Source organism: Rhinoderma darwinii, chromosome 8 (assembly GCF_050947455.1).
Source record: "Rhinoderma darwinii isolate aRhiDar2 chromosome 8, aRhiDar2.hap1, whole genome shotgun sequence".
Lineage (NCBI taxonomy): Eukaryota > Metazoa > Chordata > Amphibia > Anura > Rhinodermatidae > Rhinoderma > Rhinoderma darwinii.
Window position 1 is genome coordinate 36603211 of NC_134694.1, and position 25935 is coordinate 36629145.

The 25935-nt window shown below is 45.3% G+C and overlaps 1 protein-coding gene across 4 annotated transcripts; it reads right to left on the reverse strand.

Moving 5' to 3' along the window:
• Positions 1-349: 349 nt before the first annotated feature.
• On the reverse strand, positions 350-25935 carry RAB9B (RAB9B, member RAS oncogene family). 4 transcript variants are annotated; one of them, XM_075834243.1, is made up of 4 exons: positions 25371-25935; positions 13364-13484; positions 1719-1781; positions 350-1421 (listed from the first exon to the last, which is right to left on the reverse strand). In XM_075834243.1, exon 4 carries the CDS (start codon positions 1345-1347, stop codon positions 742-744), a length of 606 nt encoding a protein of 201 aa, XP_075690358.1. In that variant the 5' UTR covers positions 1348-1421; positions 1719-1781; positions 13364-13484; positions 25371-25935; the 3' UTR covers positions 350-741. The 4 variants fall into 4 exon arrangements, with proteins under 4 accessions (XP_075690358.1, XP_075690359.1, XP_075690357.1 ...); XM_075834244.1 differs by lacking the exon at positions 13364-13484; XM_075834242.1 differs by lacking the exon at positions 1719-1781.

The following is a 25935-nucleotide window of genomic DNA, read 5'->3' on the forward strand; positions in this document are numbered from 1 at the left end:
CCGTAAAACAGGATTTAGCGTTACACTTAAAATACCATAAATGTAAATAAAAAAATACCTAATCTAAGGGTAGCTGATCTGAAACATTTATAGGAGGTGTTTAAGGGTGTTTAAGAATAAGAAGCCCCCCTGAAGTCGAGTATTTCGCCCCCCTGAAGTCGAGTATTTCTTTGTCGTCTTGTCTGAGACAGGACCTTATGTCACTATAAATGAAAGCCCCCTTCACATAGCAATGATCACCCACCACAGTCACATGGCGTAATGTCAATGTGGCGGACAAGTCATTGCATCAACATTTGGAGCCAGGTTCAACATGAATTGATGGAGGCCAGTAGTGGGAAATCGGAGCAGAATTTCAAAAGTGTGTTTATTATCTGTCAACAAGGGGAGTTTAACTGGGTTTTATCATTCTTGGAAAACACCTTTACCCTTTAAAATGCACAATAAAAAAAAATATATATATATAGTCATCTAAATGCCATTAGCCTCAAGAAATTACAAAAATATCACTACTTCTTTACAATGTGTTCAGACAAATAGATTTGGAATTTGATGAACACTACCTCAGGAAACCTCGCAGACAAATTTCGCCTCCTCCTGTGCCGTATCGGTAGACCCAACACCGATTTGCAATCCTTTGAATACCGGAACTTTTGCTCTTACTTTTGAACCAGTATGCCAACTTCCTACTACCAGTTTCAGTTTTTAATCTTTACACTACATCATTGCAATACTTTTTCTTTAGCAGCACAGTGACCTTGAGCGGCCACTGCTATGGAGGTCTATGGTATGACCAAACACTGTATGTTCCATGTATTCTTCCATAGCCAGAACCTGTCTTACTGTTTCTTCAAATGCACCAGTAACATTTGTGTCATCCTTGGCACTGGTTTCTAGGTAGGGGCAGCCCCCGTTTTCAATGCACCAGGCCTGTGCTTCTGCTGTACTAACTTCTCTTTCATTCTTGTCAAGTTTGTTGCCTAAAACAACAAAAGGAAAACGTTCAGGTTCTAGAACATCTGCATAAAATATGAATTCCTTTCTCCAGCTACTAAGATTATAAAAACTCTGTCTGTCGTCCACGCTGAATGTAAGTATACAGCAGTCGGCTCCTCGGTAGAAGGGTGTGCGAAGACTCTTAAAGCGTTCTTGACCAGCGGTGTCCCATATCTGCAGAGTCACCAACCTCCCATCAACTTCAAGATCCCGGTTAAGAAACTCAACTCCAATGGTGTGGAATGCTTGCGAGTCAAATTTGTTAGTTACATATCGATTCATAAGGGAGCTTTTTCCAACGCCACCATCACCCAGTAGTATGACTTTGAGCAGTAAAGACTTTCCACTCATTGCTGTAGACTTTGAAGATGTGCTAGAACTCACTGATACGTCAACTTCATCCTTACAGAGAACACTGAGAAACCCTTAAATAAAAAGAAAAGAACTACTGTGAAACAGAACGGCAAACACAGTTTTAGTAAGCTACTTAGTCAACTATGTGTCCGATAAAGGAAAATGGCAGTTTATATAGCAAAACGGCCATACTCTAGTAATAACACGCAGCAACTGTAATAGTATTTAAAGATACATTTCCACAGTATATATCATGTATGTAGTCAGTATTTACACATGAATGCAATACAGCATAGTTGGTTAGTCATTAGACCATATACGAAGTCACAAAATACACTACAGCAGAATTAAAAACACATTTTTTTTACCATTTGTCTCTATCCGGTTATTGCATGTTTGTCACACCGGACTGTTTCTCAGCTATAAACAAGCTGTAAAGAAAGGAACTTGTGTAAGGCTTCGTTCACATCTGTGTTCAGTGTTAGTTATTCTGTAATAAAAAACAGTCATCTCCCCTGAAGACGCCACTATAGGTGGTGAAACATGTAGGGAGTCTGATTAGGCAACTTTTAATTCCCACATCCATGTAGACGACCCAGACAATTTATAGGTACTTATTTAGGGCAGAGGTAGGAGAGCATTAACCCCTTAAGGACACCGCCTGTTTTGGCCTTCAGGACAGTGTTACTTTATGTGGTAATAACTCTGGAACGCTTTTACCTATCCAAGCGATTGAGATTGTTTTCTCGTAACATATTGTACTTGATGTTAGTGAAAAAAATTGGTCGATAAATTCAGTATTTATTTGTGAAAAACACCAAAATTTAGAGAAAATTTGTGAAAATTAGCATTTTTCTTAATTTAAATGTATATGCTTGTAAGACAGATAGTAATACCACACAAAATAGTTACTAGTTAACATTTGCCATAGGTCTACTTTATGTTTGCTTCGTTTTTTGAACGTCCCTTTATTTTTCTAGGACGTTACAAGGCTTAGAACTTTAGCAGCAACTTCTCACATTTTCAAGAAAATTTCAAAAGGCTATTTTTACAGGGACCAGTTCAGTTCTGAAGTGGCTTTGAAGGCCTTATGTACTAGATAGACCCCATAAATCACCCCATTTTAAAAACTGCACCCCTCAAAGTATTCAAAACAGCATTCAAAAAGTTTCTTAACCCTTTAGGCGTTTCACAGGAATTAAAGCAAAATAGACGTGAAATGTACTAATTTCATTTTTTTTGGGCAAAATTAATTTGTGATAAAAAAAAAATTTGTACCACAGAAGGTTTTAGCCAAGAATTGCAACTCAACATTTATTACCCTGATTCTACAGTTTTTAGAAATATCCCACATGTGGCCCTAGTGTCCTCTTGGACTGAAACACAGGCCTCAGAAGCAAAGGAGCACCTAGAGGATTTCGGGGCCTCCTTCTTTTAGATTATATTTTAGACACCATGTCAGGTTTGAAGAGGTCTTGTGGTGCCCAAACAGTGGAGAGCCCCCAAAAGTGACCCCATTTTGGAAACTACACCCCTCAGGGAATTTATCGAGGGGTATAGTTAGCATTTTAACCCCACAGGTTTTTTGCAAAAATTATTGGAAATAGTCTGTAAAATTGAAAGTCCACCTTTTTTCTCAAAAAACGTAGACATTTTTAATTTTTACTAGAAATAAAGGAGAAAAAGAACCCCAAAATTTGTAAAGCAACCTCTCCCGATTACGGGAATACCACATATGTGGTAATAAACTGCTGTTTGGACCCACGGCAGGGCTCAGAAGGGAAACAGCGCCATTTGGATTTTGGAGAACAGATTTTGCTGGAATGATTTTCGGTGCCATGTCGCGTTTGCAACGTCCTGGATGTACCAAAACAGTGGAAACCCCCAAAAAGCGACCCCATTTTGGAAACTACACCCCTCAAGGAATTTCCCTAGGGGTATAGTGAGCATTTTGACCCCACAGGTTTTTTGCAGAATTTAGTGGAATTCGGCCATGAATATGAAAATCGACTTTTTTTCTGAAAAAACGTAGACATTTTTAATTTTTACTAGGAATAAAGGAGAAAAAGAACCACAAAATTTGTAAAGAAACTTCTCCTGATTACGGGAATACCTCATATGTGGTAATAAACTGCTGTTTGGACCCACGGCAGGGCTCAGAAGGGAAGTAGTGCCATTTGGCTTTTTGAGAACAGATTTTGCTGGAATGGTTTTCGGTGGCATGTCACGTTTACAGAGCCACTGAGGTGCCAGTACAGTGGAAACTCCAAAAAAGTTACACCATTTTGGAAATTACACCCTGAAAGTATTCATTTAGGGGTATAGTCATTATGTTGACCATGTCGTTTTTTTTAGCTAGAATTACGGGAGAGCATAAAACTGAAGGAGCGCCTTGTGGCTTTTTGGGCCTAGTTAGATGAATTCCAGGCACAATTTATTTGCAGACTTTCTGAAGTTACTGAGCAGAAAACACTGTCCTTCAGTATTCATCTAGGGGTATAATGAAGTATTTAGTTTTTCAGTATTCATCTAGGGGTATAATGAAGTATTTTTATTTTTTTTTAGGTTTAATTCCAATTCATAAATGGGCAATAATGTTTCCGGAAATAGGGATGAAAGGCCAAAAATGGGTAAAAAAAAAGTAGAGAGTAAGTCATAAAATTAATAATTTAGGGAGGAATGGTAGGCGTGAAAAAACAGTCCTTGATACACAATCCTGGCTTATCAGGACAAGTGTCACACTGATAGCCCGTGTCTTTTCGCATTCCGTTTTTATAACAGACGCAACATTTTTTGTATGGTCTTCTCTTTTTCTCAGTGGGGGGAACTTCACTTGGGAAGTGCTACCCTGATACAATTCTGCTGACCTCGCTGCTATGGGATTTGCTTGCAGCCTCTTCTGCTCGGTCTTTGAAAAGTAGTTGTTTTATTACTTTTTCCTGGTATTCAAGATACCGTGCTTGATTCCCTGACTTCCGATAAATAATAAAATAATTGTACAGCACTGTTTGTATGAGGTGCACTACAGTCTTCTTGTACCATACGCGGGACTTCCTCATTGCACTGTATGGCTGTAGCATTTGATCTGCCAGGTAAACGCCACCCATGTGTTGGTTATACTCCTGTATACACACGGGCTTGAGGGCTGTGGCATTACGCCCTCTTACTGGAACAGGGGTGCTGCTGTCCCCATGAATGGACGTGATGATAAAAAAATCTTTTTTATCCCTAAATTTGGTCACCATCACAGTCCCATTAGACAATGACCTGCTATCACCAGGTCTCAGTTTCTGGTCGACCAAATTTTTTGGGAGGTCTTTTTGATTCCTCCGTATTGTGCCACAGGCGACTGTATTTTTATCAAATAGGCAGTGGAACGCTAGTATAGAAATTGTCTATATAAAGGTTATAACCTTTATCTAGCAGGGGGTACAAAAGGTCCCACACAATTTTGCCGCTTGTATTGAGGACAGGGGGACAATCTGTTGGGCAGATTTGGGAGTCTTTTCCCTCTTAAATTCTAAATCTGTGAGTGTACCCACTTTCACTCTCACAGAGCTTATAAATTTTTATCCCGTATTTTGCCCTTTTACTTGGCAAGTGTTGCCTAAATCGTAGCCTTCCTTTGAAGAGCACGAGTAACTCATCTTTGACAATATTTTGATTAGGGGTGTATGCCTCTGAAAATGTTTCACTCAGGCGGGATTCACACGACAGGGTTTCCCGGCCGGGTGCCGGCCGTTCATAAATCGGCCGGCACCCGGCTGCATTAGGAATAATAGACCCCTAATGGGGCTATTCACACGACCGATTTTTTGACGGCCGGGAAAACCGGCCGTCAAAAAATAGGACATGCTCTATTTTCGGCCGGGTGCCCGGCCGCCCGGCTCCCATAGAAGTCTATGGGGCCGGGTAACACCCGGCCATCACCGGAATGTGTCCCGAGTGATGGCCGGGTCTACCGTCGCTCGCGCACTCTCTCTCCTCCTCCTCACAGTGCAGAGTGCATGTGAGGAGGAGGAGGAGGGTCTTTTATTGCTCGCTGTAGGAGTCGGAATCCCCAATCCCCGGCCGGGGATTGGGGATTCCGCTACAGGAGAAGTGCGTGACTACACTGTCCAGATATGGACACAGCGAAGTCACTCACTTCTGCAGCGGAATCCCCGACTCTATGGCCGGGGATGCCGCTACAGGAGAAGTGCATGACTACACTGTCCATATATGGACACAGCGAAGTCACGCACTTCTGCAGCGGAATCCCCGACTCTATGGCCGGGGATGCCGCTACAGGAGAAGTGCATGACTACACTGTCCATATATGGACACAGCGAAGTCACGCACTTCTGCAGCGGAATCCCCGACTCTATGGCCGGGGATGCCGCTACAGGAGAAGTGAGTGACTACACTGTCCATATATGGACACAGAGAAGTCACGCACTTCTGCAGCGGAATCCCCGACTCTATGGCCGGGGATGCCGCTACAGGAGAAGTGCATGACTACACTGTCCATATATGGACACAGCGAAGTCACGCACTTCTGCAGCGGAATCCCCGACTCTATGGCCGGGGATGCCGCTACAGGAGAAGTGAGTGACTACACTGTCCATATATGGACACAGAGAAGTCACGCACTTCTGCAGCGGAATCCCCGACTCTATGGCCGGGGATGCCGCTACAGGAGAAGTGCGTGACTACACTGTCCATATATGGACACAGCGAAGTCACGCACTTCTGCAGCGGAATCCCCGACTCTATGGCCGGGGATGCCGCTACAGGAGAAGTGCGTGACTACACTGTCCATATATGGACACAGCGAAGTCACGCACTTCTGCAGCGGAATCCCCGACTCTATGGCCGGGGATGCCGCTACAGGAGAAGTGCATGACTACACTGTCCATATATGGACACAGCAAAGTCACGCACTTCTGCAGCGGAATCCCCGACTCTATGGCCGGGGAAGCCGCTACAGGAGAAGTGCATGACTACACTGTCCATATATGGACACAGCAAAGTCACGTACTTCTGCAGCGGAATCCCCGACTCTATGGCAGGGAATTCCTCTTCAGGAGAAGTCAGTGACTACACTGTCCATATATGGACATTGAAGTCAGTGACTTCTCCTGGAAGGGGGGGGGGATGGGTGTAACCTACAGGGGGCTGTGTGGCATCACCTACAGGGGGCTGTGTGGCATCACCTACAGGGGACTTGGTGGCATCACCTACAGGGGACTTGGTGGCATCACCTACAGGGGACTTGGTGGCATCACCTACAGGGGACTTGGTGGCATCACCTACAGGGGACTTGGTGGCATCACCTACAGGGGACTTGGTGGCATCACCTACAGGGGACTTGGTGGCATCACCTACAGGGGACTTGGTGGCATCACCTACAGGGGACTTGGTGGCATCACCTACAGGGGACTTGGTGGCATCACCTACAGGGGACTTGGTGGCATCACCTACAGGGGACTTGGTGGCATCACCTACAGGGGACTTGGTGGCATCACCTACAGGGGACTTGGTGGCATCACCTACAGGGGACTTGGTGGCATCACCTACAGGGGACTTGGTGGCATCACCTACAGGGGACTTGGTGGCATCACCTACAGGGGACTTGGTGGCATCACCTACAGGGGACTTGGTGGCATCACCTACAGGGGACTTGGTGGCATCACCTACAGGGGACTTGGTGGCATCACCTACAGGGGACTTGGTGGCATCACCTACAGGGGACTTGGTGGCATCACCTACAGGGGACTTGGTGGCATCACCTACAGGGGACTTGGTGGCATCACCTACAGGGGACTTGGTGGCATCACCTACAGGGGACTTGGTGGCATCACCTACAGGGGACTTGGTGGCATCACCTACAGGGGACTTGGTGGCATCACCTACAGGGGACTTGGTGGCATCACCTACAGGGGACTTGGTGGCATCACCTACAGGGGACTTGGTGGCATCACCTACAGGGGACTTGGTGGCATCACCTACAGGGGACTTGGTGGCATCACCTACAGGGGACTTGGTGGCATCACCTACAGGGGACTTGGTGGCATCACCTACAGGGGACTTGGTGGCATCACCTACAGGGGACTTGGTGGCATCACCTACAGGGGACTTGGTGGCATCACCTACAGGGGGCTGGGTGGCATCACCTACAGGGGGCTGGGTGGCATCACCTACAGGGGGCTGGGTGGCATCACCTACAGGGGGCTGGGTGGCATCACCTACAGGGGGCTGGGTGGCATCACCTACAGGGGGCTGGGTGGCATCACCTACAGGGGGCAGGGTGGCATCACCTACAGGGGGCAGGGTGGCATCACCTACAGGGGGCAGGGTGGCATCACCTACAGGGGGCAAGGTGGCATCACCTACAGGGGGCAAGGTGGCATCACCTACAGGGGGGAGGGTGGCATCACCTACAGGGGGCAGGGTGGCATCACCTACAGGGGGCAGGGTGGCATCACCTACAGGGGGCAGGGTGGCATCACCTACAGGGGGCAGGGTGGCATCACCTACAGGGGGCTGGGTGGCATCACCTACAGGGGGCTGGGTGGCATCACCTACAGGGGGCTGGGTGGCATCACCTACAGGGGGCTGGGTGGCATCACCTACAGGGGGCTGGGTGGCATCACCTACAGGGGCAGGGTGGCATCACCTACAGGGGGCAGGGTGGCATCACCTACAGGGGGCAGGGTGGCATCACCTACAGGGGGCAGGGTGGCATCACCTACAGGGGGCAGGGTGGCATCACCTACAGGGGGGAGGGTGGCATCACCTACAGGGGGCAGGGTGGCATCACCTACAGGGGGCAGGGTGGCATCACCTACAGGGGGCAGGGTGGCATCACCTACAGGGGGCAGGGTGGCATCACCTACAGGGGGGCAGGGTGGCATCACCTACAGGGGGCAGGGTGGCATCACCTACAGGGGGCAGGGTGGCATCACCTACAGGGGGCAGGGTGGCATCACCTACAGGGGGCAGGGTGGCATCACCTACAGGGGGCAGGGTGGCATCACCTACAGGGGGCAGGGTGGCATCACCTACAGGGGGCTGGGTGGCATCACCTAAAGGGGGCTGGGTGGCATCACCTACAGGGGGCTGGGTGGCATTACCTACAGGGGGCAGGGTGGCATCACCTACAGGGGGCAGGGTGGCATCACCTACAGGGGGCTGGGTGGCATCACCTACAGGGGGCTGGGTGGCATCACCTACAGGGGGCTGGGTGGGTGGTATCACCTACAGGGGGCTGGTGGGTGGCATTACCTACAGGGGGCTGGGTGGCATTACCTACAGGGGGCTGGGTGGCATTACCTACAGGGGGCTGGGTGGCATCACCTACAGGGGGCAGGGTGGCATCACCTACAGGGGGCAGGGTGGGTGGCATCACCTACAGGGGGCAGGGTGGGTGGCATTACCTACAGGGGGCTGGGTGGCATTACTTACAGGGGGCTGGGTGGCATTACCTACAGGGGGCTGTGTGGCATCACCAACAGGGGGCTGGGTGGCATTACCTACCAGGGGGGCTGTGGCATTATCTACAAAGGGCTGTGTGTGGCAACAAATTTAAATGAAATTCATCCGATTTTAAAACGGACAGGGAAAAAAACGGATGCAAATCGGGTCCAAATCGGCCGGTAAAAACGGCAACTCGGCCCGGAACGGAATCGGAACGGATGCAAATCGGATGCAAACCGGCAGGGAAAATCGGCCAAAAACGGCCGATTTTCCCGGCCGGCACTCGGACCCTGTCGTGTGAATGAGGCCTCAGAAGTGAAATAAGCGGCCTAATTTTAAATAATCTGTCCTGGTTGGGGTCACCAGGCGGAGGGCACTGGCTGTGGTCAGTGTAATGGAGGAATCTTAATATTGCCTCAAACCGAGTTCTCACCATTACAGCCCTGTACATTGGCGTAGCAAACAAAACGTCGGTCGACCAGTAGGACCGTATGGGTTTCTTAATAAGAAGGAGCCCCCAGAACTTTTTAATTTCTGCAGCACATGTTGGATGCCACTTCTGGCCTCTAGCGTAATAGGACGCGGGGTGACTGGCCAGATACTGTTCGGCATAAATATTTGTTTGGGTGACCATTAGGTTCACCAATTCCTCCGTGAAGAAAATGTGAAAAAAAATTTAATTCCGTGTACCCAGTGGTATCAATTTTTATTCCTGGGGCAGAAGTGAATTCAGGAATTTGGAGTGAAAAAATATTTGGGGGCACCCAATTGGAGTCACTTGAGTGACTGTCACTCTGCCTACTCCGCCTTTGTGGGGGTTCCTCACTATCGCTAGAGGATGACAAAATAAGGAAGTGTTCCTCATCCTCACTGGCGGTTTCCGTGTCTGCGTCTGAACACAGCATGGCGTAGGCCTCCTCCACAGTGTAATTCTGTTTAGCCATAACTTTATACTTAATTTTTTTTAACTTTTTTAAAATTTTATGACAAATAAAAAAAACTACGTCTGACATGTCGTCAGAAACCTGGTGTATGCGTGTGTATATATGTAACCTACTACTAATAATTTTTAGATTTAAATTGTAACTTTTTATTTTATGCTAAAACAAAAAAATCGCGCCTAAAACGTCAGCGCAGGAAGGGTTAACACTCTTTTTCGCCCGTCTGCGTACGATATATATAGCGTATGTTTATAATATATATATATATACATACACACACACACACACTATATAATGTATATAATATACACACACACATATATATATATATATATATATATATAAAAAATAATCACCTATATATATCCTACACAACTTTTTTTTTTAACAAACAAAATAACTTTTTACAGGTCTCCCAAAAGGAGAGGTGAGGTGGATTGGGGAGCTCTAAGGGGTTAAAAAACGGGTTTGTGTGGTGTATTTCACTCGTGAGGGGACGCACTAAATTCACTCTGGTCCGATCTCCTCAGAACTGTCACAACTGTGACAGTTCTGAGGAGATCCATCACAGAGGAAGGGCGGCAATTCAATCACATCAGAAAAGTGGTCAGCCTGGAGTGACTGACCAATCACAGCGATCCACGGGGGGGGGGGGGGGGAGCCGTGATTGGTCCCACCGCCAATAGCTGTGACGCTCAGCTGTCTGTGACAGCTGAAGTCACTGTCCTGTCACCGTTTGCGTTTGTTTACAAGCGGTGACAGTTTAACTGCAGGACGAGAATGCTCGTCCTAATGCGGCAACGACCCGCCGCTCAGGACGAGCATTCTCGTCCTGCGTCTTCAACCAGTTACGCTCTGCTCGCTGTATGAATGGGAGGAATGCCTCTATTCTTTAGTTAGAAATCCACCTATCCTGATGAGTCTGTGAATCCATAATTGTAGGACAATACCTTTGATTATTCACATTAACAACAACAATGGGAGGAATGCTTCCAATCTAGTTAGCCACTTTTTTTGAGATCGTGAAAATGTCAACGTTTACAGTTATAGAGTAATATCAAAAATGACCCTTTTGTATTAGCGTACAGTACCGTTAGGAGGAATGCCTCCATTTTCTAATCAGCAATGAACTAACCCTGTTTTTCTTTCCTGTTGTGCAGCTAATTAGGTGGAGGGGTTAGTTGCTCTCTGGTGATATAAATTAACTTTGGGCTTGCTGGACTAAGTGGCTTGCAAAATAAGTTAAGTTAATAAACCGAAATTGTAAAGAGGAGTAGAAGTCCCTGTGAGTACTCTTCTTCTCTTTTACTTTTTCCAATTGTTCACTATTTTTTTGTAACTGGGATAATGGACAGCAAGATTGGAGGTTTTCTTCAGTGCACAGTTTGTCATATGTATGCGTGACTGGAGCAGGAGTTCCAGGGTGAATAACTCTGTGGCAGATGTGAGCAGGTTGTTCACCTGGAAGCTCGCATTAGATATCTGGAGGAGCAAAAAGCAACACTGAGGAGGATAGACAATCTTGAGCGGAACATGCTGCTCACGGAGCACGCAGTTAGTGGGGTAGAACTGGAGGGTGAAAACATGGGTCAGCAGGATCAGGCAAGTAGCTGGGTTAATGTAGTTAGGGGCAGTAGAAACGGATCCAAGAAAAGGAAGGCCAATACAGTTTCTGTTTCAAAATTGTTAAGTTGGGTGATGATGCAAGGGTGTCGGTATCAGAAATGGCAGCCCTAGTGGATACTGATCTCCTTAACAGCCGGGAGAACAGCCCAGCTAGTAGTCGGCGAGATGGTGATGCAGGTAAGGCAAGACTATCAGTAGATTATGGGATTCTATCATCAGGAAGACGGATAGAATCATTTGTCGCCAAGACCTCAACCGAATGGTTTGCAGTCTACCTGGTGCCAGGGTTCGCCATGTGGTGGAACTAGGGATGCACGATGCATCGAAACTTCGATACTCTGCATCCCAAAAACTGTTCGATACCGTTATTTCAGGTATTTCGATACTTAGCTGTGCGGACGCACAGCTCAGTATTGTAACACATGAATGTATGAGAGCGGGGCTGCGGCTGTGTGATACAGTCATTGCCCCGCTCCGGAGTCCTGACAAGTGCGCGCTGTCAGCATGATGTGATGTGGCCGGCGCTGAAAACAGAACATGGCGGCCGCACTGCAAAACACCCCATGTTCTGTCTTCAGTGTCTGAATCGCCACTCATTAGAGAAGCGCCGGCCGCATCACCTCAGGCTGACCGCGCACGAACTTCCTGTCAGGAGCGGGGCAATGGCTGTATTACACACCGCAGTCCCGCTCTATAACGGCATAGATCAGGGAAACCTCTCATCTCCGCCGCTATTCTCCTGAATGCTGCGATCACAGCGGACTGCCGCTTTCAGGAGAAAATGAGAAGGGTGGATGCCCCTTGGATCGCGTCACAGGAATCCCTGTGACGCGATTGAGGGACATACCATATATGGGCAGACAGCCCAGGGTCCATTGAAGGACCCCAGGGCTGTCTTAACATATTTCCTGTTGTTAGGGCATACTGAGGTATGTCCTAACAACTGCCTGTGTACTATCAGTACACAGGCTAATGTACTGGGATATATCTAATATATGCCAGTACATTAAAGTTTAAAAAGAAAGTAAAAACATAAAGTAATGTTAAATAAAAAAAAACACACATACACATTTTTTACAATAAACATTAAAATAAGGCTCAATACATAAAATACACATTCAGTATTGGCGCGGCCGTAATAACCTGCACAACAATTTTTTTGCATCATTTATGATGTGTACGCTGCAAAAAAATTCTATAAAAACTGCTATCACTTATTGTGGGGCACGAGGTGTGATGAATTTAACCACCATGTGCCTCACATTAATAGTAATTAACCCCATCATGTACCTCACACATTAACCCATTATGACTGAGAAACATGATGGGGTTAATTACTATTAATGTGTGGCACGTGGAGGTTAAATTCATCATCACCCCACGCTCCTCACATCAGAAAATGGAAGAACTTTTTTTAAAATTATTATTACTGTTGGCAAAGTATCGGATTGGTATCGATATCGCAATACTAAACGAAGTATCGGTATCGAAGTCCAAATTCTGGTATCGTGACATCCCTAGGTGGATAATTACTGGGAGGGGCTGGTGATGATCCAGCTGTCGTGGTCCATGTGGGTACCAATAAAATAATACATGATAGGTGAAGGAGCCTTAAAAAGAAAACGTGTCGCAAATGAAAAAAAACATTTCTAGTAAGTTACTTATTTTTATTATATTTTTTTATGTTTTTTTTTGCTGTATATTTTTTTTTCTTCCACAAGTGGGAAGTATTAAAAATTAAATGATAATTTTACATGGTTTTTCTATGTTGGCCACCAGAGGGAGCACTTCCCAGAATTACAGCAAAGTTACATATTTACATAGGTTGAAAAAAAAAAAGACATCCATCCATCCATCAGCTTCAACCTTTCTGAATAAATTACCCGTCATTCTTTGCTCGATTAATTATAACCCTCAATGCCATTCGTAAAATAAATAAGCATCTAGCCTTTTTTTTAAAATGCTGACATAGCAGCTGCCATTACTACCTATTGGGGAAGGGCATTCCATAGCTTGACCACTCTAACTGTAAAGAACCCTTTTCTATACTGATGTCTGAAACGTCTTTCTTCCATACGCAATGGGTGTCCCGTGGTCCTTTGTAGACTCCTTGGAAGGAACAGATCATGTGTTAGTTTTCTGTATTGACAGCACATATACATATTAACAGGGCCTGCCTTAGGATAGATGGCGCACCGTGCAAAATGATCTTTCGGCGCCCCACACCCATCAATAAAAATAAAAAAAATGCCCCATAAAAAAAATTTGAATACCCCTTTACTGCCCCCATACAGTATAATAATAATAATAATATAATACATTACAACCCCTTCAAGGACACAGTATTTTGTCCTCTAATTGTGCCCACAGTATTATGCCACCTGTAGTACCCCTACACAGTATAATGTATGCTTGTGACATACAGCTCCCCCTTGTAGATAGTGCCCCCAAAAAAATACCTAGGCCCCGTTACCATGACGAACTGAGCTGCTCCACGATCCTGTAGCCTAGTACAGAGTTTCCCAACCTTTTCGGACTCGAGACAGCACTGGAAAAATAAAATTTCCTCAGGGCACCCCTACCAAAAATTGTTTCGAGAAAGACAGAAAACGGCTGAATAAAACCACTACACTCGTAGGGTATGTACACACACGTTTTTTGTAAGGCAAAAAAAATCTGCCCCAAAATTCCTTCAGGAACTGACAGCGTTGTTTGATTTATTTATTTTTTTAAGCTGTTTAAGCGAATGCAAAAGACGCAGGAAAAAAAAGCTCCTAACGAGTGCCGCAGGTATTTTCTGCCTCCTATTCATTTCAATTGGAGGTCAGAGGTGGAAACCACTTGAAAACCATCAGCCCCCCTCTCACAGTAAAATGACCATCAGCCCACCACTCAGATTCCCCCTGTAGGCGGCGCGCACAGCCCCCCTGGTAGGTAGGTAGCGGCGCGCACAGCCCCCCTGGTAGGTAGGTAGCGGCGCGCACAGCCCCCCTGGTAGGTAGCGGCGCGCACAGCCCCCCTGGTAGGTAGTGGCACAGAGCCCCCCTGGTAGGTAGCACCACTGCAACTGCCTGAAGGAGCGGAATCCCTGTGTGGCCGGGGATTCCGCTCCCGGAGCGCTCCTGGATGTCTCTGTCCATATATCAAACAGTGACATCAGGGGAAGCTCCTGAAGCGGAATCCCCGTACACAGCGTTGCCGACACTGTGACCGGGGATTCCACTCCAGGAGAAGCCAATGACATCACGGTCCGTAAATGGACACAGACGAGAGGAAACCAGGCGCTTCTGAAACAAGCGGGGGGGGAAGGGAGCCAGCCTAGCGCTCCCTTCCACCGGCTGGAGTGATACGCCCTGTGCAAAGACACAGGTAGCACACCACTAAGGCCGGCCCTGCATATTAATAAGATCCCCACTAAGACGTCTTTTTTCCAAGGTGAACAAGCCCAATTTCTCTAGCCTTTCATTGTAAGCGACACCTCCCATCCCATTTAATAATCTCGTTGCCCGCCTTTGAACCATCTCCAGTTCTCCAAAAGGTGCCTGACATTGAGTGCTGCTGCTTAGCTTATTTGTTACCAGAATACTCAAGTTCTTCTCTTGTTCCGTTATCCCGTTTTATTCCATTTAATGTATATAAATGAATGCTATTATTGCATCCTAAGTGCATTACTTTACATTTATCAACATTACATTTCATCTGCCATATTTTTGCCCATGCTGCCAGCTTATCTATGTCTTTCTGTAATATTTTAAAGTATCCTACAAAGTTTTGTATCATCAGCAAAAAGGGACACCTTGCTATCAATCCCATCCACAAGGTGAATCGGGCAAAGCGGCCTGACTTACAGCTGCTGTAAAAAGTGGAAGGGAGACTCTCCCCCTTCTCTATTTTCTACTACAAGCCAGGAAAAGGTGTCTTCAAATTGCTAAGCATTGTCCAGCTCCCATTTTGGGAGTGCTCTTACAATGGCAGCTGGCAGAACTCTAGGACACACCAAAAGTCTCAGAATGATGAAAGACAAGAGGGAAGACCCTGTGGTGAATGACTTTTCAGTTGACAGGTATACACAGCGGGTATTCTACGTAGTTTTTGGCGCCGAAAAAAAAAATAAAAATCAAATTCTTGATTAAGCTTTCCATTTACATCAATGAGAAAGCTCGCCGTTAGTACATACATAAAGCGTTTTTAAAAATGCGTTGCAGAAAAAAAGAGAAGCCTCTGGTCAATTCTTTGGCACATAAAGCGCGCCAAATGTTCCCATAGTCAATGGGAGTAATACTTATGCGCCAAAAAACTTGTAAAAAGGCCCTCGAAAGACGCGTCAAAAGCTTTCCATTTACATCAATGTGAAAGCGTTGGTACATACAATCTTGTTTTACGCAAGCGGTTTAATAAAAACACGTTGCAGAAAAAAAATAAGCGTCTGGTCAATTCTTTGGCACGTAAATTGTACCAAATGTTCCCATAGTCAATGGGAGTCCCAATTATGCGCCAAAAACGTGCAAAAAGCACGTGAAAAACACGCCAGTATTTTAAAAGGCGCTTCAAAAGAAACGCTAGTATATTTGACACGTTTACAAGTCTTTTGTTTTTTGAGTGGCGTGTGAACATACCCTAAGGAAATTATTTTTCATTAGCCTGTAGTTTATATTGTGGTGCAAGGAGAAGACAGACGTCTGCTGGGAGGTGAGAACATTTTTATTTTTTACATTACTAACTTTATTTTTTTGTTCTGCAGGTTCTGCCCGACCGTTTGCACTACGTCATAGATACGCTGGACTACTTGGACGATCTACTAACACATTAACAATACTGAAGTGTTTAGACAGTGAATAGACATTCCACGGGATGTCTATTCACAATCTCTGCACTTCGTTACAGTTTCTATGGTAGTTACAGCCGAGGAAGCGCAATCTCGCTGTAACCTGTCATTTACCGCGTAATCTCGCGAGATTACGCGTCCTCTGCTGTAACTACCACAGACAGAGTAACGAAGTGCAGAGATTGTGAATAGACATCCTGTGGAATGTCTATTCACTGTCTAAACACTTCAGTATTGGTAATGTGTTAGTATAAGACAGCACATAGTGATCTAACAGGATCCCTATGCGCTGACTAAATGAATGGAGAGGAGTGCATGAGGCTGATTGGTCAGCGTCATGCACTCCCCTGTACAACGCCCACTTGGTCTACAGTAAAAATACGCCCACTTGGGCATTAAGCAACTCATTAGCATAAATCTAAAAACGCTAATAAAGTGGTAAAAATAGATCGTTTTTTTAAATAAAAAGCATTACTGTCACCTACATTATAGCGCCGATCTCCTTATGTAGGAGATAGGGCAAAAAACAAGAAGTGGGGAGGAATCCTCCAGCTCACCTGACACTAGGAGCGTGTCGTAGATAGCGCCCGGATCCTCGTGTCGGCACACGATAGATAAATACAAAAGAAAGGCAAGTTGGATCCAGCGCTGTGGTTGATATAAAATGGAAACAGGTTCCAAGTTTAATAGTCCTGGTTAAAAGAAATCCAAGTGTTTGGAGTCCTGGTGTGAAAAAGTGGGGGGATGGCTCTGAGGATACCATCCCCCCACTTTTTCACACCAGGACTCCAAACACTTGGATTTCTTTTAACCAGGACTATTAAACTTGGAACCTGTTTCCATTTTATATCAACCACAGCGCTGGATCCAACTTGCCTTTCTTTTGTAGGAGATAGGGCACTTATAATGTGGGGACAGAGCCTCTTTAACGAGGTTGTGCAGGGGAGTTTTTATTTGAATAAAAAAATATTTTCTTAGGTTGTATTCACACAGTGCGTTTTTGCCGCATTGTCGCCATGCAGCCGAAAACCGCATCGAAAAAAAAAATTGTGGTAAAAATGCATGCGCTATTTGATGCTGTTTTCAGCTGCGCGGGAAAACCGCACTGTGTGAATACACCCTTAGGCCCTGTTCACAAAAAAAAAAAAAAAAGCTGCCACAGAATTCCTTCAGGAATCTTGAAGCCGATTTTAAACTGCCTGCACTTTTTTCCCGCTGTTATCGCCCGTGGCCATTGGAGCCAATGCAAGAACCATGGGCAAAAACGCCACGAAAAACACCTCGGAAAAGATTTCAATGGGAGGTCCGTGGCGGAAGCCGCAAGAACGGATTTCCCCCCGCAAGTGGTCAAAAACCACCAGGGAAAACAACGCCTCTGCCTCCCATTGAAATTAAAGCGGGGGAGATTTTGTGGGTTTTAGGGCGCTGATTCCGACGCGGTTTCCGCATCAAAATTAGCGACAGCAAGCTCTGTGTAAACAGGGAGTGATCTCTCTGCTTTGTAATACTTTATTACCACCTTAGTAATGGCAGTTGTCTTAGTGTGAGCCAGTAAAAAGGCTAGCAACAACCCCCCATTATTACCCCGGTAACCACCGCCACCAGGGGTATCGGGAAGAGCCGGCTACAATCCAGTACTCGACCATCTGTAGCGATGGCCGGGCACTGGGGCGGCCACAGGCTGGTATTATTAGGCTGGGAAGGGTCAAAAACCGTGGCCCTTCCCACCCTGGTAATGCTAGGCTGCGGCTGTTTTATTGTATCTGGCTGGTTATGAAAATGGGGGGGGAACCCCACTTCGTTTTCGTCAATTATTTATTCATAATAGCATAGTCGACTACAGCATTCATTCCTTCAAAAGAACGAAACTCTTGAACAACGGAGACAAACTGAAACCATTGGCAACGGATCCGTCACCATTGAAATCAATGGTGATAGAAACGGAAACTTTTGGTTTCAGTTTGTCAGTCAGGGCTCCGTTCCGATGGGAAACGTCGGAACGGAGTCCTGACGCAGATGTGAACGAAGCCTGACATGCTGATACTAGGGAAACAGTATCGTTGTAGTGCATTAGTCAATTCTGTAGAAGGGTCCAGTTACCTCCAAGGGCTAGATTGGCACTAGACTGTTCTCTTAATATTTATCCTCCTATCACATATCTTAGTTTGGAATTCTGTGGTAGGTTAGGATATTAAAGCTGTTGGTGTGTGAATATCAGTCACAATTTTAAAACACTGGGTGCCCGTATTATCTTAATACATACACTACCGTTCAAAAGTTTAGGGTCACTTAGAAATTTCCTTATTTTTGCAAGAAAAGCAAAGTTTTTTTCAATGAAGATAACATTAAATTAATCAGAAATACACTCTATACATTGTTAATGTGCTAAATGACTATTCTAGCTGCAAACGTCTGGTTTTTAATGCAATATCTACATAGGTGTATAGAGGCCCATTTCCAGCAACCATCACTCCAGTGTTCTAATGGTACATTGTGTTTGATAACTGTGTTACAAGGCTAATGGATGATTAGAAAACACTTGAAAACCCTTATGCAATTATGTTAGCACTGCTGTAAACAGTTTTGCTGTTTAGAGGAGCTATAAAACTGACCTTCCTTTGAGCTAGTTGAGAACCTGGAACATTACATTTGTGGGTTCGATTAAACTCTCAAAATGGCTAGAAAAAGAGAGCTTTCATGTGAAACTCGACAGTCTATTCTTGTTCTTAGAAATGAAGGCTATTCCATGCGAGAAATTGCCAAGAAACTGAAGATTTCCTACAACGGTGTGTACTACTCCCTTCAGAGGACAGCACAAACAGGCTCTAACCAGAGTAGAAAGAGAAGTGGGAGGCCCCGCTGCACAACTGAGCAACAAGACAAGTACATTAGAGTCTCTAGTTTGAGGAATAGACGCCTCACAGGTCCTCAACTGGCAGCTTCATTAAATAGTACGCGCAAAACGCCAGTGTCAACATCTACAGTGAAGAGGCGACTCCGGGATGCTGGCCTTCAGGGCAGAGTGGCAAAGAAAAAGCCATATCTGAGACTGGCTAATAAAAGGAAAAGATTAATATGGGCAAAAGCACACAGACATTGGACAGAGGAAGATTGGAAAAAAGTGTTATGGACAGACGAATCGAAGTTTGAGGTGCTTGGATCACACAGAAGAACATTTGTGAGACTCAGAACAACTGAAAAGATGCTGGAAGAGTGCCTGACACCATCTGTCAAGCATGCTGGAGGTAATGTGATGGTCTGGGGTTGCTTTGGTGCTGGTAAAGTGGGAGATTTGTACAAGGTAAAAGGGATTTTGAATAAGGAAGGCTATCACTCCATTTTGCAACGCCATGCCATACCCTGTGGACAGCGCTTGATTGGAGCCAATTTCATCCTACAACAGGACAATGACACAAAGCACACCTCCAAATTATGCAAGAACTATTTAGGGAAGAAGCAGGCAGCTGGTATTCTATCTGTAATGGAGTGGCCAGCACAGTCACCAGATCTCGACCCCATAGAGCAGTTGTGGGAGCAGCTTGACCGTATGGTACGCAAGAAGTGCCCATCAAGGCAATCCAACTTGTGGGAGGGGCTTCTGGAAGCATGGGGTGAAATTTCTCCCGATTACCTCAGCAAATTAACAGCTAGAATGCCAAAGGTCTGCAATGCTGGAATTGCTGCAAATGGAGCATTCTTTGACGAAAGCAAAGTTTGAAGGAGAAAATTATTATTTCAAATAAAAATCATTATTTCTAACCTTGTCAATGTCTTGACTATATTTTCTAGTCATTTTGCAACTCATTTGATAAATATAAGTGTGAGTTTTCATGGAAAACACAAAATTGTCTGGGTGACCCCAAACTTTTGACCGGTAGTGTACCTATTAAAGGTTATCGTATTTTCTAATCCACAATTCTATCTGTGATAAATGAACACAGTTTAGAACTGCAATTATTTGGGGAGCAAAATCATCTAACACCCACGTAAAATAGTAACTGTCCTCTTCACCTTAAAGCACACCTCTAACAAACTTTACAGTACTAAAAAATCTTTACATGAAGAACCTGAGTGAGCTCCTTCTGCGTACCTTAGAGATAAGCGAATCGGGCATGGAACTTTTGTAGCACAAGATTTTTTTTAGAGATCAAGCGTTATTTTTTTCCAGATAAGTTTTATTTTAATGGGGAAAAAACATAACCAACAGGGCGACCACATGAGTAGTTACTATAGTACGTGCCGTTCTGCAGATACACGTTATTGCATTTTCTGGTCTCATTGGCATTAATGCGGAGTTATTTCCTCATCTTGTATTCATTATAATGGAGGTCGACTGGATATGCGCAGCCACCTTTCTGCAAACGGGGGAGACGGCACCCCTGTTCTTGGGATTGGTGTGGGTTTCTGCAATCTCAGCAGGACTCCAAACAATCGAACACTTATAACAGATCCTACTAATATGCAATAAATGTGTAAAGTATGAAAATTCATGTATGCCTAAGTTAAAGAGGCTCTGTCACCAGATTTTGCAGCCCCTATCTGCTATTGCAGCAGATAGGCGCTGCAATGTAGATTACAGTTACGTTTTTATTTTTAAAAAACGAGCATTTTTGGCCAAGTTATGACCATTTTTGTAGTTATGCAAATGAGGCTTGCAAAAGTCCAAGTGGGTGTGTTTAAAAGTAAAAGTCCAAGTGGGCGTGTATTATGTGCGTACATCGGGGCGTTTTTACTACTTTTACTAGCTGGGCGCTCTGATGAGAAGTATCATCCACTTCTCTTCAGAACGCCCAGCTTCTGACAGTGCAGATCTGTAACGTCACTCACAGGTCCTGCATCGTGTCGGCCACATCGGCACCAGAGGCTTCAGTTGATTCTGCAGCAGCCTCGGCGTTAGCAGGTAAGTCAATGTAGCTACTTACCTGCAAACGCTGATGCTGCTGCAGAATCAACTGTAGCCTCTGGTGTCGATGTGTCCTCGCTCGTCTGACACGATGCAGGACCTGTGAGTGACGTCACAGCGTGATCTGGCAGAAGCTGGGCGTTGTGTAGAGAAGTGGATGATACTTCTCGTCAGAGCGCCCAGCTAGTAAAAGTATTAAAAACGCCCCGATGTACGCACATAATACACGCCCACTTGGACTTTTACCTTTAAACACACCCACTTGGACTTTTGCAAGCCTCATTTGCATACCTACAAAAATGGTCATAACTTGGCCAAAAATGCTCGTTTTTTTAAAAATAAAAACGTTACTGTTATCTACATTGCAGCGCCTATCTGCTGCAATAGCAGATAGGGGCTGCAAAATCTGGTGACAGAGCCTCTTTAAAATGCATGTATTTTACTACACAGAAGGCACGATTTATTTGTGAACCTGCAGCTCTTACTGGAATCATTATACCGGTCAGTTGATGCAGTCACAGCAGGGGGTCTCCATAAAGATGAATTATGTAAAAAAAAACAAGCAACCACCATGAACCAATATCACACCAAGTGGTACCACAGATCTTATGAGGGTTCTCCAGGTCTTCATGACATTGATGTTAGTTCACACAGAGTTTTTGGACAGGCAGGAAAAAAAAAATCTGCCTCAAAATTCCTTCAGGAACTTTGAGGTAGATATTTAATTGGCAGCGTTTTTGAATGATTTATTTATTTATTTTTTTTGCTTTTCTTACAGGTTTTTTTGCCCTCAGCCGTTAAATCTAATGCAAAAAAGTGTGCCGCAGGTTTTTTTTCTGCCTCCCATTGATTTTAATGGGAGGTCAGAGTCACAAACTGCTAGGAGAAAGAACATGGCGCTTTTTTTTCCGCAAAACGGCCAAAAGCCGTCTGGGTTTTTTTTGGGTGCTGATTCCAAGTATTCCGCCTCAATGTCAGCACCAAAAAAACTGGCCATTAATGTTGACATTTAATTTTTTCAAGGTTTTAGAGTTAGTTTACACGGATTTTGACGTTGAAACCGGAATCAGCGCCAATAAAAGGCCCAAATCGATTGATTTCAATGGGAGGCAAAGGCGTTTGTTTCCTGGACGGCTTCTGGCAGCTAGCGAAAAAAAAAACAAAAACAAAAAAAACGGCTTGCTCTTTCTTCCAGTGGTTTCCACCTCTGACCTGTTTTTGCATGAAATTCACTGGCCACGGGCAAAAAAAATTTGGGAAAAAGTGCTAAAACAATACTGGCAGTTCCTGCAGGAATTTTGAGGCAGATATTTTCTGCCTGCAAAAAAAAAATAATCTATGTGAACAGGGCCTTATTGTGCGATGTTGTTTAATGTTTATACGAGTAGACTCTTTTCTCTATTAACATACAATAAAAGATTTTGAAACAATTTCTGAACAATTTCCAAAATTCCACAGCTAAAATCTACATAAAATGAACACTTGCTAAAAGCTTTTTTTTTATTTTTTTATCTTGCCATGATTTTGTGATTAACCCTTTCATGACCAAAGGTGATTGATGCCCATGTCCAGATTTCTGATATGCACTTCCTTAAACGATAATATCTTTGTAACCGCTTTGAATATCACAACTGTTTTTACTTTGTATTTTACAAGACTTATGAGGCTTTCATTTTCTAGATTAGCTTAATTAATTCTGTTTTAAATTTTTATTATGAGCAGACAAATCACAAAAAACACTTTTGTAATATATATATATATATATATATATATATACACACACACACACACACACACACACACACACACACACTGTACAGCTCTGTGACAATTAGTCTTCTCTCTCCGTCAGCCTGGATCGCTGTGGGGGGAGAGTGAAGAGGGCTATATACACACGACAGTGAAAAAAAGGGCCGTTAACAACGAATCAGCTGTCCGTTTTTCACCGCTGTTTTGCATCAATGTGTTCAAAACTTGGATCCATTGCCCGGACGTCTGACCGTTTTTAACCGCCATTTGCCATCCGTTTTTCATGGACGTTTAAAAAAAATGGATGAATTTTAATTGTTAGGGTTTTGTCCCAACCCCCTGAAAACACCAAAGTGTCCATGTAGATAGTGACGCAATAGCACTGTAGACAGTGCCACATTGCCCACAGTGCCAGTGGTGCCCGCTGTAAATAGTGCCAGTGCCCACATAGTGTCACAGTTCTCACTGTAGATAGGGTCCACATAGTGTCACACACAGTGCCCATGTAGATAGCGCCACAGTGTCCCCTGTAGGTAGTGCCCATGTAGATAGTGCCACACACCCTGCATATAGCACCCCCCTGTAGATAGCACCACACCCCCTGTAGATAGTGCCACCCCATGCAAATATCACCCCCCTGTACATAGCAACATCCCCCATAAATGGCACTCCCTTCCTGTAAATAGCACCACTGTAGCCCCCTGTAGGAGCAGAATTCTTTTGGCTGGGGATTCCGCTCCCACAGGGAGCCCCTGATGTCTCTGTCCATACATGGACAGTGACATCAGGGGTTAACTTTAAAAGCGGAATCCCCTGCCAGAGCGGGGAATCCGCTTCAGTAGTCCCTGACGTCACTGTCCATATATGGATAGTGACGCCAGGGACTTCTCCAGTAGCGGACACGCTGGCCGGGGATTCCGCTACTAGAGGAAGCCCCCTAACGTCACTGTCCAACTGTACAGTGACGTTAGGGGCTCTCTCTAGCAGCGGAATCCCCGGTAGTGCGATCTGACGCTGGGGATTCTGTTTCTAGAGAGAGTTACAGTGGGGGGGGGGGGGTGGAATGCTATCTATAGAAGGGGGTTGCTAAATGCATGGGGGGGATTGGCACTATCTACAGCGGGGATGGAGAGACGACAGCGGAGCGCTGGCCGGGGATTCCGATCCTAAAGGGAGCTTAGGTGGCACTATCTACAGTGGGGGGTGTAGTCCGGGGCTCTCAAAGCCCCGGCAGACATGAGAGCAGCGCTGCTCACACTGAAGCAGCACTGCACTCATTAAACCCCGTTCCAGGCTGTATACGTCTATATACGTGACAACTGCACGGGGCATCAGCAGTTGGAACGTATATAGCCATATGGCAGTTGTGAAGGGGTTAAAAATGTTTTCCATTCATATACAAAGCTAAATGGAGAAATCTGCTAGTTTTCCATTATCAGCGAGAGTAGTGATGACAGTTAGGGCTTATTCAGACAAACGTATAATACGTCCGTGCTACGCACGTGATTTTCACGCGCGTCGCACGGACCTATGTTAGTCAATGGGGTCGTTCAGACTGTCAGTGATTTTCACGCTGCGTAAAACTCACGACATGTCCTATATTTGCCCGTTTTTCGCGCATCACGCACTTATTGAAGTTAATGGGTGAGTGAAAACCGAGCACGGCACACGGACGCACTTCCGTGTGCTGCACGTGATGCGCGCTGCAGTAGTCAAAACTATGAATGAAAACAGAAAAGCACCACGTGCTTTTCTGTTTACAAACATAAAAACATAGTGTCATAATGATGGCGGTTGCACGAAAATCACGCAGCCACGCATCATATGCTCATGACACACGGATGTCATGTGTACTCAGAAGTGTCAGGATTCTGAGTACACATGACATCCAGGCTGGAGGTCATGTGTATTCATTATCAGGACACTTGTGTATGTGGCTGCACATCGTTCTAGTAAGAACGTGATGCTGCTGTGTAAATGAATGGAGAGGAGTGCATGATGCTGATTGGTCACTGATTGGTCAGCATCATACACTTCTATTCACAACGCCCAGTAAGTAAAACAAGTAAACACGCCCAGTTAAAAAAAAAGCCGAACAGAAACGAAGCGGCTGAGCGCTCACACGGTTTGTTTTAGCGATTGGTGGGGGTCTCAGTGCTCGGACCCCCCACCAATCAAAACTTCTGACATGTCAGTTTGTTGAACGTTTAGCTGCACTTTAAAAAAAAAAACCCATTAGGTATTTTAGGTCAAATGCTTTTTGGCTCAACCGTGGTCCAGTCCTCAGCAGCTTCACTATGGTCTCTGCACCCACAACTACCACGGCCTAACCTTGCGCCAGATATTCATGGTATGTCTAGGTAGGGCATATCAGTATGGGATGTTATAAGGTATCGCCCGTTCCTGACTGGGCATCATGTATATAAATGATGAGAATACATTGTGACTCTATATAGCAGCAGTCTGATACAACCTGCTAGGAGTCTGAACATACGGGCTAAGAAGACGCATCGCTTACCTTGTCATTGTTCACAAACAGAAGCACAAATACCGGGAGGTAAGTCACACACTGACCCAAATGGAGCGCGTCCTGGTAGGTAGGATGCAGCAGTCATGTGCTCCACCGATCACGTGTTCATTCTGTTTCCTATTGAGTCACTGGTTCTGAGGGCAGGTAGGTGGGGTTATGTGATGCACCTGCGTTGGTACCCTTAAGGGTTAATGAGATAGAAGGATAGACTTGTAGGGTGAAGTCCTATGTGTGGTACTGATGAACGGCTGAGGGGGAGGGGTGCTAATAAATGGTGGATGCTAGAGCCTGGTGGACTGTAAAGGACCTTAGATTTTGTCATAATCATGTGATCGGTTCACGTATGGGAGGAGTTTGTGGAAAGGAGAGCGCGATGTAACGTTTATGTAGCAGTGCTGTGTGTGTATGTGGAGTGGACGTAGGAGGGCCAGATTTGTTATGTGCGAGCAGGAGTGCCGTGTGTGATCTGAGCACAGAGCTGTATATAACGTACAGGCGGCAGAGCTGTGTGTAAATGTTCGCACGTCTGAGCTGTATGTGTGTAGTGTGTGTG